The following is a 14,607-nucleotide window of genomic DNA, read 5'->3' as shown; positions in this document are numbered from 1 at the left end:
ACTGAAGACTGGGGTAGCCAGCTACACTGTACACTGTAAGATCATATGTTGTTGAATTGACATACAGTAGTTACCTGACAACAATATGTCAGAATTGTTGTGACACAATTCCACCAGAGTGGCTGAGACATACACAACCTTTCAAAAGTTTGGGGTCACTTAGAAATGTCCTTGTTTTTGAAAGAAAAACTATTTTTTTGTCCATTAAATAACATCAAATTGATCAGAAATACAGTATAGACATTGTTAATGTTGTAAATGACTATTGTAGCTGGAAACGGCAGATTTTTTATGGAATATCTACATGGGCCCATTATCAGCAACCATCACTCCTTTGTTCGCTAATCCAAGTTTATCATTTTAAAAGGCTAATTGATCATTAGAAAACCCTTTTGCAATTATGCTAGCACAGCTGAAAACTGTTGTTCTGATTAAAGAAGCAATAAAACTGGCCTTTAGACTAGTTGGGTATCTCAAAATCGCCAGAAACAACAAACTTTCTTCTGAAACTTGTCAGTATATTCTTGTTCTGAGAAATGAAGGCTATTCCATGCAAGAAATGGCCAAGAAACTGAAGATCTCGTACAACGCTGTGTACTATGGTTTTGAGATTTTCATATGGCATGCTAAAGTACTTGCATATGAGATTTGCATATGAAATGCACAATGCCTTTTGAATTGAGGTGACATGAGTTGTTAACTATGTTTTGTGTGTCTGTCCCTTAGGTGTGTGAGTACCTTGACGGCACTAAGTCTCTGAAGCTGGGGGACTTTGGTCTGGCCACTGTGGTTGAGGGGCCCCTGCACACCGTGTGTGGAACCCCCACCTACGTGGCCCCTGAGATCATCGCTGAGGCTGGGTGAGTTACTGCCAACTCAGGGAACCTGTACCTGTATCCATAGCATCAGACATTCTAGTGACTAGCGCCGCTGAAGGGGAAACCCACACGGATGTTAAACAACACTTCCTTCATATTTCTCTCTCTCGGCTCGCTCTCTTTCTCTCTCTGCTCGCTCTCTTTCTCTCTCTGCTCTCTCTTTCCCTGTCTTTCTTGCTCTGCTTTCTCTCTTCTCTCTCTCCCCCTCCTCTGCTCTTTCTCTCTGCTCTTTCTCCATCTCTTCTCTGTCTCTCTCCCCAGTTATGGTCTGAAGGTGGATATCTGGGCAACTGGGGTCATCACTTACATCCTGCTGTGTGGCTTTCCTCCCTTCCGCAGGTACACTACACAATGTTATTTAACCTCCAGAACACCTACAGTACACTACACAATGTTATGTAACCTCCAGAACACCTACAGTACACTACACAATGTTATTTAACCTCCAGACACCTACAGTACACTACACAATGTTATTTAACCTCCAGACACCTACAGTACACTACACAATGTTATTTAACCTCCAGACACCTACAGTACTCTACACAATGTTATGTAACCTACAGTACACTACACAATGTTATTTAACCTCCAGACACCTACAGTACACTACACAATGTTATTTAACCTCCAGAACACCTACAGTACACTACACAATGTTATTTAACCTCCAGACACCTACAGTACTCTACACAATGTTATGTAACCTACAGTACACTACACAATGTTATTTAACCTCCTGTACACCTACAGTACACTACACAATGTTATGTAACCTCCAGAACACCTACAGTACACTACACAATGTTATGTAACCTCCAGAACACCTACAGTACACTACACAATGTTATTTAACCTCCAGAACACCTACAGTACACTACACAATGTTATTTAACCTCCAGAACACCTACAGTACACTACACAATGTTATTTAACCTCCAGAACACCTACAGTACACTACACAATGTTATTTAACCTCCAGAACACCTACAGTACACTACACAATGTTATTTAACCTCCAGAACACCTACAGTACACTACACAATGTTATTTAACCTCCAGACACCTACAGTACACTACACAATGTTATTTAACCTCCAGAACACCTACAGTACACTACACAATGTTATGTAACCTCCAGACACCTACAGTACACTACACAATGTTATTTAACCTCCAGACACCTACAGTACACTACACAATGTTATGTAACCTCCAGACACCTACAGTACACTACACAATGTTATGTAACCTCCAGACACCTACAGTACTCTACACAATGTTATTTAACCTCCAGACACCTACAGTACACTACACAATGTTATTTAACCTCCAGACACCTACAGTACACTACACAATGTTATTTAACCTCCAGACACCTCCAGTACTCTACACAATGTTATTTAACCTCCAGACACCTACAGTACACTACACAATGTTATTTAACCTCCAGACACCTACAGTACACTACACAATGTTATTTAACCTCCAGAACACTACACAATGTTATTTAACCTCCAGAACACTACACAATGTTATGTAACCTCCAGTACACTACACAATGTTATGTAACCTACAGACACCTACAGTACACTACACAATGTTATTTAACCTCCAGACACCTACAGTACACTACACAATGTTATGTAACCTACAGTACACTACACAATGTTATTTAACCTCCAGACACCTACAGTACACTACACAATGTTATGTAACCTACAGTACACTACACAATGTTATTTAACCTCCAGACACCTACAGTACACTACACAATGTTATTTAACCTCCAGAACACCTACAGTACACTACACAATGTTATGTAACCTCCAGAACACCTACAGTACACTACACAATGTTATTTAACCTCCAGACACCTACAGTACACTACACAATGTTATTTAACCTCCAGACACCTACAGTACACTACACAATGTTATTTAACCTCCAGAACACTACACAATGTTATGTAACCTCCAGAACACCTACAGTACACTACACAATGTTATTTAACCTCCAGACACCTACAGTACACTACACAATGTTATGTAACCTACAGTACACTACACAATGTTATTTAACCTCCAGACACCTACAGTACACTACACAATGTTATTTAACCTCCAGAACACCTACAGTACACTACACAATGTTATTTAACCTCCAGAACACTACACAATGTTATTTAACCTCCAGAACACTACACAATGTTATTTAACCTCCAGAACACCTACAGTACACTACACAATGTTATTTAACCTCCAGACACCTACAGTACACTACACAATGTTATTTAACCTCCAGACACCTACAGTACTCTACACAATGTTATTTAACCTCCAGACACCTACAGTACACTACACAATGTTATTTAACCTCCAGACACCTACAGTACTCTACACAATGTTATGTAACCTCCAGACACCTACAGTACTCTACACAATGTTATGTAACCTCCAGACACCTACAGTACACTACACAATGTTATTTAACCTCCAGAACACCTACAGTGCCTTGCGAAAGTATTCGGCCCCCTTGAACTTTGCAACCTTTTGCCACATTTCAGGCTTCAAACATAAAGATATAAAACTGTATTTTTTTGTGAAGAATCAACAACAAGTGGGACACAATCATGAAGTGGAACGACATTTATTGGATATTTCAAACTTTTTTAACAAATCAAAAACTGAAAAATTGGGCGTGCAAAATTATTCAGCCCCTTTACTTTCAGTGCAGCAAACTCTCCAGAAGTTCAGTGAGGATCTCTGAATGATCCAATGTTGACTTAAATGACTAATGATGATAAATACAATCCACCTGTGTGTAATCAAGTCTCCGTATAAATGCACCTGCACTGTGATAGTCTCAGAGGTCCGTTAAAAGCGCAGAGAGCATCATGAAGAACAAGGAACACACCAGGCAGGTCCGAGATACTGTTGTGAAGAAGTTTAAAGCCGGATTTGGATACAAAAAGATTTCCCAAGCTTTAAACATCCCAAGGAGCACTGTGCAAGCGATAATATTGAAATGGAAGGAGTATCAGACCACTGCAAATCTACCAAGACCTGGCCGTCCCTCTAAACTTTCAGCTCATACAAGGAGAAGACTGATCAGAGATGCAGCCAAGAGGCCCATGATCACTCTGGATGAACTGCAGAGATCTACAGCTGAGGTGGGAGACTCTGTCCATAGGACAACAATCAGTCGTATATTGCACAAATCTGGCCTTTATGGAAGAGTGGCAAGAAGAAAGCCATTTCTTAAAGATATCCATAAAAAGTGTCGTTTAAAGTTTGCCACAAGCCACCTGGGAGACACACCAAACATGTGGAAGAAGGTGCTCTGGTCAGATGAAACCAAAATTGAACTTTTTGGCAACAATGCAAAACGTTATGTTTGGCGTAAAAGCAACACAGCTGAACACACCATCCCCACTGTCAAACATGGTGGTGGCAGCATCATGGTTTGGGCCTGCTTTTCTTCAGCAGGGACAGGGAAGATGGTTAAAATTGATGGGAAGATGGATGGAGCCAAATAGAGGACCATTCTGGAAGAAAACCTGATGGAGTCTGCAAAAGACCCGAGACTGGGACGGAGATTTGTCTTCCAACAAGACAATGATCCAAAACATAAAGCAAAATCTACAATGGAATGGTTCAAAAATAAACATATCCAGGTGTTAGAATGGCCAAGTCAAAGTCCAGACCTGAATCCAATCGAGAATCTGTGGAAAGATCTGAAAACTGCTGTTCACAAATGCTCTCCATCCAACCTCACTGAGCTCGAGCTGTTTTGCAAGGAGGAATGGGAAAAAATGTCAGTCTCTCGATGTGCAAAACTGATAGAGACATACCCCAAGCGACTTACAGCTGTAATCGCAGCAAAAGGTGGCGCTACAAAGTATTAACTTAAGTTTGAAATATCCAATAAATGTCGTTCCACTTCATGATTGTGTCCCACTTGTTGTTGATTCTTCACAAAAAAATACAGTTTTATATCTTTATGTTTGAAGCCTGAAATGTGGCAAAAGGTCGCAAAGTTCAAGGGGGCCGAATACTTTCGCAAGGCACTGTACAGTACACTACACAATGTTATTTAACCTACAGTACACTACACAATGTTATTTAACCTCCAGACACCTCCAGTACACTACACAATGTTATTTAACCTCCAGACACCTACAGTACACTACACAATGTTATTTAACCTCCAGACACCTACAGTACACTACACAATGTTATTTAACCTCCAGACACCTACAGTACACTACACAATGTTATTTAACCTCCAGACACCTACAGTACACTACACAATGTTATTTAACCTCCAGACACCTACAGTACACTACACAATGTTATTTAACCTCCAGACACCTACAGTACACTACACAATGTTATTTAACCTCCAGAACACCTACAGTACACTACACAATGTTATTTAACCTCCAGACACCTACAGTACACTACACAATGTTATTTAACCTCCAGACACCTCCAGTACACTACACAATGTTATTTAACCTCCAGACACCTACAGTACTCTACACAATGTTATTTAACCTCCAGACACCTACAGTACACTACACAATGTTATGTAACCTACAGTACACTACACAATGTTATTTAACCTCCAGACACCTCCAGTACACTACACAATGTTATTTAACCTCCAGAACACCTACAGTACACTACACAATGTTATTTAACCTCCAGAACACCTACAGTATACTACACAATGTTATTTAACCTCCAGACACCTCCAGTACACTACACAATGTTATTTAACCTCCAGACACCTACAGTACACTACACAATGTTATGTAACCTACAGTACACTACACAATGTTATGTAACCTACAGTACACTACACAATGTTATTTAACCTCCAGACACCTCCAGTACTCTACACAATGTTATGTAACCTACAGTACACTACACAATGTTATTTAACCTCCAGACACCTACAGTACACTACACAATGTTATTTAACCTCCAGACACCTACAGTACTCTACACAATGTTATGTAACCTACAGTACACTACACAATGTTATTTAACCTCCAGACACCTCCAGTACACTACACAATGTTATTTAACCTCCAGACACCTACAGTACACTACACAATGTTATTTAACCTCCAGACACCTACAGTACACTACACAATGTTATGTAACCTCCAGACACCTACAGTACACTACACAATGTTATGTAACCTACAGTACACTACACAATGTTATGTAACCTACAGTACACTACACAATGTTATGTAACCTCCAGACACCTACAGTACACTACACAATGTTATTTAACCTCCAGACACCTACAGTACACTACACAATGTTATGTAACCTACAGTACACTACACAATGTTATGTAACCTCCAGACACCTACAGTACACTACACAATGTTATTTAACCTCCAGACACCTACAGTACACTACACAATGTTATGTAACCTACAGTACACTACACAATGTTATTTAACCTCCAGAACACCTACAGTACACTACACAATGTTATGTAACCTCCAGACACCTACAGTACACTACACAATGTTATGTAACCTACAGTACACTACACAATGTTATTTAACCTCCAGAACACCTACAGTACACTACACAATGTTATTTAACCTCCAGACACCTACAGTACACTACACAATGTTATGTAACCTCCAGACACCTACAGTACACTACACAATGTTATTTAACCTCCAGACACCTACAGTACACTACACAATGTTATGTAACCTCCAGAACACTACACAATGTTATTTAACCTCCAGACACCTACAGTACACTACACAATGTTATTTAACCTCCAGACACCTACAGTACACTACACAATGTTATTTAACCTCCAGACACCTACAGTACACTACACAATGTTATGTAACCTACAGTACACTACACAATGTTATTTAACCTCCAGACACCTACAGTACACTACACAATGTTATTTAACCTCCAGACACCTCCAGTACTCTACACAATGTTATTTAACCTCCAGACACCTACAGTACACTACACAATGTTATTTAACCTCCAGACACCTACAGTACACTACACAATGTTATGTAACCTCCAGACACCTACAGTACACTACACAATGTTATGTAACCTCCAGAACACCTACAGTACACTACACAATGTTATGTAACCTCCAGACACCTACAGTACACTACACAATGTTATTTAACCTCCAGACACCTCCAGTACACTACACAATGTTATGTAACCTCCAGAACACCTACAGTACACTACACAATGTTATTTAACCTCCAGAACACCTACAGTACACTACACAATGTTATTTAACCTCCAGAACACCTACAGTACACTACACAATGTTATGTAACCTCCAGAACACCTACAGTACACTACACAATGTTATTTAACCTCCAGACACCTACAGTACACTACACAATGTTATTTAACCTCCAGACACCTACAGTACACTACACAATGTTATGTAACCTACAGTACACTACACAATGTTATTTAACCTCCAGACACCTACAGTACACTACACAATGTTATTTAACCTCCAGACACCTACAGTACACTACACAATGTTATTTAACCTCCAGACACCTACAGTACACTACACAATGTTATTTAACCTCCAGACACCTACAGTACACTACACAATGTTATTTAACCTCCAGACACCTACAGTACACTACACAATGTTATTTAACCTCCAGACACCTACAGTACACTACACAATGTTATGTAACCTCCAGACACCTACAGTACACTACACAATGTTATGTAACCTACAGTACACTACACAATGTTATTTAACCTCCAGACACCTACAGTACTCTACACAATGTTATTTAACCTCCAGACACCTACAGTACACTACACAATGTTATTTAACCTCCAGACACCTACAGTACACTACACAATGTTATTTAACCTCCAGACACCTACAGTACACTACACAATGTTATGTAACCTACAGTACACTACACAATGTTATTTAACCTCCAGAACTCCTAAAGGGATATATTCTCAGGTACACCACATAACAACGTGGCTGGTCCTTGATGGGATGGCGTTCATTACACAGTCACCACGCTTAATGTTAACATGATAATCTCTGATATTCTACGATTGGCCACCTGCTTCATATCTGATTGACACAGTTAAATCTCTACTAGCCTGTCTAGGATGTGCTTTAACTTACAGAAAACAGGGATTTAATCCTTACTGTTGGAAAACTCTTAGAAATGTCTAATTGGTCTCGGGAATGGCCTGTAAATGTTCCCATAGACAGTCCTTACGCTGAAAATCAAGTGTTGAGTGGGCTAGCCTAGCACATCCGTTCGGCTTCCTTAGTGTAAACCCAGGCATCTGGCCCTTGCACGTTATTCAGCTTTTTAAATATAGGAGATGTAAAAAATTCAAAAGGCAATCTTATTTGCAGGTGCATGGCAACAATTGAACAAGATAAAGGAAACCACACACTGCACCTGATAGTATCACCAATATTTAATAAGCTTATGTATCGGCCTCACGGCCTTCGTCAGAGCTTTTGTGATTTTGTAAAAATGTGCACCCTTATGTAGACCTGGCCCCACCCACATCCGTTCCACACATCGAAGGGGGTTGGAGGCAAAGGAAAAAGAAATAAGTGCTGCCAAATATAACAATATGCATTTCATAAATATTACAAAAGTGTATAAATAAGACGTATGAAACACGTCTGTAAAACCACAATGAGGATAATATAGTAAGTTTTCATTAGTCATTGGGTACATCGTACGAAAAACGTCAGAGTAATCTACAAGAGACACATATTCCATGTTCAAATTCACAACATAACATACATAGGCATTTCATCATTAAGTCCTTTAGGAAATAATGTCTGGAGGGTGAAAATCCCAAAACATTCTCTTTTACTCAGAGTATTATTTATATCACCTCCCCTGTCTGATATCTTAACTTTCTCTATGCCACAAAATCTAAAGGTGGAAATGTCATGTTCAGGTCATTGAAATGTACAGCGACTGGATAATCCCTGTCGTTTCTCCTGATTGAACGTTTATGTTCACTAATTCTCTGTTTGAGAGAGCGGGTGGTTTTACCGACATTACAGAGCCCACATGGACATTTAATAATGTAAATAACATGGGTGGTGGAACACGTAATAATGTCATTTATTTGGAACCGTTTTCCTGTGTGGCAGAAATATTCACACTTCATATAGGAGATGTTAATTTACATGAGTTAATTTTATGTTTTTTTGTTGTTGAAATACCTATGGTTTAGCATAACTGTGATCTCGCATGATCTCGCATAGATTAACCGTTCGGCATAGACATAGACAAGGTCTCTGGATAGTAGTGTCATTGCAGTGAGGATTGTCTGCCAGAATAGAGCTGAGAGATTTATTATGTCGTCCTATCCTCCCCCTACTTGTACCTCTTCTGTGGCTACTCTTGGTGTGTTCTGGTGTGTCCTTGAATTGATTGGTGCTGGATTGGTGCTGAATTGGAAAATGCAGCCAGTTAGTGAGGGAAGGTGAGGGGATAGATAGGACAATGGTGTCAGTTATTCTGCCGCTGTGTGTCTTTGAATGTGACATAAATATTGTGTGTGTGTGTGTGTGTGTACTACAGTATTTGTGGGTGTATGCTGAAGTATCCATCTGTTCACAGCATAGTATGTTTCTCTGTACAGTGAGGACAACCTTCAAGAGGACCTGTTTGACCAGATCCTGGTGGGACGACTGGACTTCCCTGCTCCCTACTGGGACAACGTCACGGACTCAGCCAAGGTAAACCACCACACACAGACACACCACCCCTGTCGCGTCAGCCCCCATTACATTTGGGTGGCAGCAACGAGGGGGTCGGAGGGTCCCGTTGAGATCTTCCGGAATGAAGGAGAGGGGAGCGGGAGTGAAGAAAGAGAGGGGGATGGTTTGGAAAGAGAGAAAGAGGGGATGCTGCACACACACCATCTCTTCTTCGGTTCTCACATCTTTCATTACTCCTCTTTTCTGTTCCCTCTCTCCCTCTCTATTTCTCTCTTTCTCTCTCTCTCTCTCCCTCTCTCTCTCTCTCTCGCTCTCACTCTCTCTGCCTCTCAATTCAATAAAATGTTCAATTTCAATTCAAGGGGCTTTATTGTCATGGAAAACATATGTTTACATTGCCAAAGCAAGTGAAATGGATAAACAAAAGTGAAATAAACATGACGCTTCCAAAAGTTCCAAAAGAATAAATACATTTCAAATGTCATATAATGTATAGTGTTGTAATGATGTGCAAATAGTTAAAGTACGAAAGGGAAAATAAATAAACATAAATATGGGTTGTATTTACAATGGTGTTTGTTCTTCACTGGTTGACCTTTTCTTGTGCAAACAGGTCACAAATCTTGCTGCTGTGATTGCACACTGTGGTATTTCACCCATCAGATGTGGGAGTTTATCAAAATTAGATTTCTTTTCAAATTTTTTGTGGGTCTGTGTAATCTGAAGGAAATATGTGTCTCTAATATGGTCATACATTTGGCAGGAGGTTAGGAAGTGCATCTCAGTTTCCACCTCATTTTGTGGACAGTGTGCACATAAGCCTGTCTTCTCTTGAGAGCCAGGTCTGCCTACGGCGGCCTTTCTCAATAGCAAGGCTATGCTCACTGAGTCTGTACATAGCCAAAGATTTCCTTCATTTTGGGTCAGTCACAGTGGTCAGGTATTCTGCCACTGTGTACTCTCTGTTTTGGGCCAAGTAATTATCTTTTTGTTTTCTCATGATTTGATTGAGTGTTGCTGTCCTGGGGCTCTGTGGGGTCTGTTTGTGTTTGTGAACAGAGCCTCAGGACCAGCTTGCTTAGGGGTTTCTTCTCCAGATGTATTTCTCTGTCGGGGATGGCTTTGTTATGGAAGGTTTGGGATTGGTTCCTTTTAGGTGGTTGTATAATTTAAATCTCTCTCTCTCTGCCTCTCTCTCTCTGCCTCTCTCTCTCTCTGCCTCTCTCTTTCTGCCTCTCGCTCGCTCCCTCTCTCAATGACTAGTGTGTGGTAAAAGGCATGGCGCTCCCTGCTCTCACTCCCTAAATGACCACCATGTGTTACAGTGACAGCAGCTATTTCAAAGCAAGTCTGAACTACTAATTAAATCCTCTGCTGCAGTGGCACCTCGACTTAAAAAAGAAAAGCCTAGTCTAGAGATCTCAACAGCCTGCTGCAGTAGCTGTCTATTCATTAGTTACCGGAAGAGTAGAAAATGGACTGATATGGACTACCTGAACTTGTCCAATAAGACATGCTCATTTTCGTTTTCTGTTGCAAAATATTTTGGTACGTTTTGTTATGGTAAGCCCTAATGAACCCGACCCTGGTTGGAGGCACAGTGAATGTAGCCAAACAGTGCTAGAGCATTGTTTGTAATATCCTCCTGTGACACTTGTACATTGTTCTCACAGTGTGACATGACATGTCAAAGTAAAGTTGCGACGACATGACTTGAGAGAGACTGGACCTTGAAGATGTCACCGCTGATGCATGACCTGATGTGTTTTCTAGGAGCTGATTGGGCGGATGTTGCAGGTGAACGTGGAGGCACGCTACACAGCACAGGACATCCTCTCTCATCCCTGGGTCACGGTAACTTGTCTTGTGGACTTTGTGGGGGTGTGTGTGTGTGTGTGTTCAGGACCATAAAGGAGAGTGTGTGTGTGTGTGTGTGTGTGTGTGTGTGTGTGTGTGTGTGTGTGTGTGTGTGTGTGTGTGTGTGTGTGTGTGTGTGTGTGTGTGTGTGTGTGTGTGTGTGTGTGTGTGTGTGTGTGTGTGTGTGTGTGTGTGTGTGTGTGTGTGTGTGTGTGTTCAGGACCATAAAGGAGAATGTGTGTGTTCAGGACCATAAAGGAGAATGTGTGTGTTCAGGACCATAAAGGAGAATGTGTGTGTTCAGGACCATAAAGGAGAATGTGTGTGTGTTCAGGACCATAAAGGAGAATGTGTGTGTTCAGGACCATAAAGGAGAATGTGTGTGTGTGTGTGTTCAGGACCATAAAGGAGAATGTGTGTGTGTGTGTGTTCAGGACCATAAAGGAGAATGTGTGTGTTCAGGACCATAAAGGAGAATGTGTGTGTGTGTGTTCAGGACCATAAAGGAGAATGTGTGTGTGTGTTCAGGACCATAAAGGAGAATGTGTGTGTGTGTGTGTTCAGGACCATAAAGGAGAATGTGTGTGTGTGTGTTCAGGACCATAAAGGAGAATGTGTGTGTGTCTCTGCAGGATGACAACATGGAGAACAACATGAAGATGGAGGTGTCAGGTAAACTGAGGACACACTTCAACACAGCACCAAAGCCCAGCACAACCACAGCAGGAGTGTCAGTCATCATGGTGAGGAACAAGACAACAACATTCACTATCACAACCCATTATTTGTTTTCTGGTCCCATACACACATTGTTTTACTCCGTATACACAACAGCACTCTGTCACGACCCTCTACTCTCTACCAACTACTCTCTATTTTCTGGTCACGTTTCCAATACACACATTGTGTATCTCCATATACTTTCCCTCATCTGAACTCTCTGTATTCCACCATCTGTCGTACATAGACACCCCAGAGTCCTCGTCTGTAGATTCTTGATATTTGCAGAAATGTTCAACCATGGCCTGATTTTACTTGCCATCAGTCGTTTTCTGAAGGAACCAAAAACAAAGATAAAAGAAGCTTCCTGATTTTTATTTGATTGGCATCCGCTTATATTTCAAGATTGATTGGAAACCAACATGAGCTGTAACAAATGTTCGTCAATTCAGCACTACACCTACTCACTTTCAAACAAACAATAACCATTTTCACATCTAGTACTATTAATCAGTTGGTTACATAAGATTTTGATCTAAAAGAACATGAGAGATTATCTGACAGGAAAGCTAAGAAATGGACAACTTCTGTTCATGTAATCATATCACTGAGGGTTTTAAGAGAGCAACATTTATTCAAAAAGCTTTCCCCTGGGATTACACACGGATAAATCCTGATTCATCATCTTCTCTCTAAAACACGTTTTCATCTGTGCGGTGCAAATGTCGTGTTTTAGTGTTGACGCAGTGTTCTCAGTGACTCCAGAGTACATTGGTCTGAAGAGATACATCCTTAGTCATATCCTACCATCCTCTTTCTGTTTTTAAGCTTTTTCCCACAAGCCTATGCACCTCCTGGCACAGTTATGTAACTTCCTGTTGTGGATGGTGAACTTCCTCTCGATCTGCCGCACACTTCTGGTCACATCACCTCCCCTCTCTGGTCCACTTTGGGGTCTATTGAGCTGGAGCTGGCCTGCGAATACACGACCAATATAGCATAGGTCTGTCAATGGATGCATCTCAATTAGATCCCCCTCATCTCCTTCCCTGGTCCTGAAGGAGACAATGAGAGGAAGCCTCTCTAGACTATTGAGATGCACACATGCTCTCTGCTTCCACCTGGGTCCAGTATACCCACTGCAGCAGTAGAAGGGGATTAACATGGGCTAAGGGGTGCGTAAGGGTTCATTTGGGACTGCCCCTGACTCGGGGTTAAACCTCATTTTGTTGTAAATCTCCTTTGACAGTTTGAGGTGTAAAGGAGATCCCCGCGCCCCTCCTGCTCATCCCACTCCCTCCTCCCAACTCATCCCAGGACCACAGGGGAAGCTTTGGAGCTGAGTGCAGGGTACCGATCTCCCCCGTCCTCCACTCTCTCCCCCTCTGCCAGCTCCAATAATGCCTCTCTATAACAGATTGATCTGGGCAGAATAACTCAGTAAATCTCTGCAGTGGCCTTGAATCAGTTTGCATGGCTGCTCTGCCCCCTCGTGTAATTTGCCTAAGCTCCTCTCTCCTCCTCCAATGGGGCTTCTTTTATTTTCTCTCTCTCTCTCACACTCATCCTCCACTTTTATCTCACTCATAACCATCTTCATCAATCAACTCGTCTCTGTGTGGACTGACTTTGTTGACAGTGATGTCACTGCTGTGTTGAGAGATGTCTGAGTTAGATTTGTACATGTTATTGTATTCTGTGTTGTTTTTGGCTGGCTGGGTGGTTATTTGGCATGCTAACTAACTAGGCCTAAGAGAAGCCCTCATTACTTCTGCTGAACTAATTTTTAATTTGCCCCCGTCTCTGTCACTCATCTAAAGTAGTGCTCTTATAGTTAATGCCCCTGCAATAATCTGGGGACATTAAATGTCTATGGCAATTTTACAATATATTTGATGGCTATGTAAAGCCATGATCCTACTCCTACATGCATTGGCCATGTCTATGGCAGGTTGACATTTATTGTCATGAATCTTGCCCTGGAGGCAGAACTGAGCAATTTCTGCTAGATGGGCCAGCTGCAAAACAAAAATGAGCTTTTTGGTCTTAATTTAAGGATAGGGTTAGGAATTAAGGTTAGCAGTGTGGTTAAGGTTAGGTTTAAAATGAGATTATATTACTTTGTGGTTGTGCCAGCTAGTGACCACTCGGCAGAGCTGCCCCCAGAACCAGATTCATGACAAAACATTTCAACCTGCTGTCCTGGCCCTTTGGATACATTACAGTTCATCTCCTGATAATTGTTCAGTTGAGCTCTACCACTACCTTGTGGTCAAATATTTAAACTGCACTACTGCACTGGATGAGAGAGACAGATGAAAATTGCTTATATTGCCTTGGATTTAACATTGAACAGTACTCCCCCAGAAGTTAAGATTTCTAA

At 41.2% G+C, this 14,607-nt stretch overlaps 1 protein-coding gene across 3 annotated transcripts in view; it reads left to right on the top strand.

Moving 5' to 3' along the window:
• Nucleotides 1-14,607, top strand: part of LOC139419014 (doublecortin-like kinase 2a) — a 68,943-nt gene that overhangs the window by 51,063 nt on the left and 3,273 nt on the right. For 2 of the 3 annotated variants that reach the window (XM_071168835.1, XM_071168834.1), the window contains exons 12-16: nt 727-860; nt 1,140-1,217; nt 9,569-9,665; nt 11,421-11,501; nt 12,137-12,247. In XM_071168835.1, coding sequence (XP_071024936.1) covers nt 727-860; nt 1,140-1,217; nt 9,569-9,665; nt 11,421-11,501; nt 12,137-12,247 — 501 coding nt within the window. Of the gene's footprint in view, nt 1-726; nt 861-1,139; nt 1,218-9,568; nt 9,666-11,420; nt 11,502-12,136; nt 12,248-13,473; nt 13,575-14,607 lie in introns of all 3 variants that reach the window. The other variant, XM_071168836.1, reaches the window with a different exon arrangement.

The sequence above is a fragment of the Oncorhynchus clarkii genome, chromosome 10 (assembly GCF_045791955.1).
Source record: "Oncorhynchus clarkii lewisi isolate Uvic-CL-2024 chromosome 10, UVic_Ocla_1.0, whole genome shotgun sequence".
Taxonomy (NCBI): Eukaryota; Metazoa; Chordata; class Actinopteri; order Salmoniformes; family Salmonidae; genus Oncorhynchus; species Oncorhynchus clarkii.
Note: the sequence above shows the minus strand (reverse complement) of the source record. Positions and strands in the feature narration are given on the sequence as shown.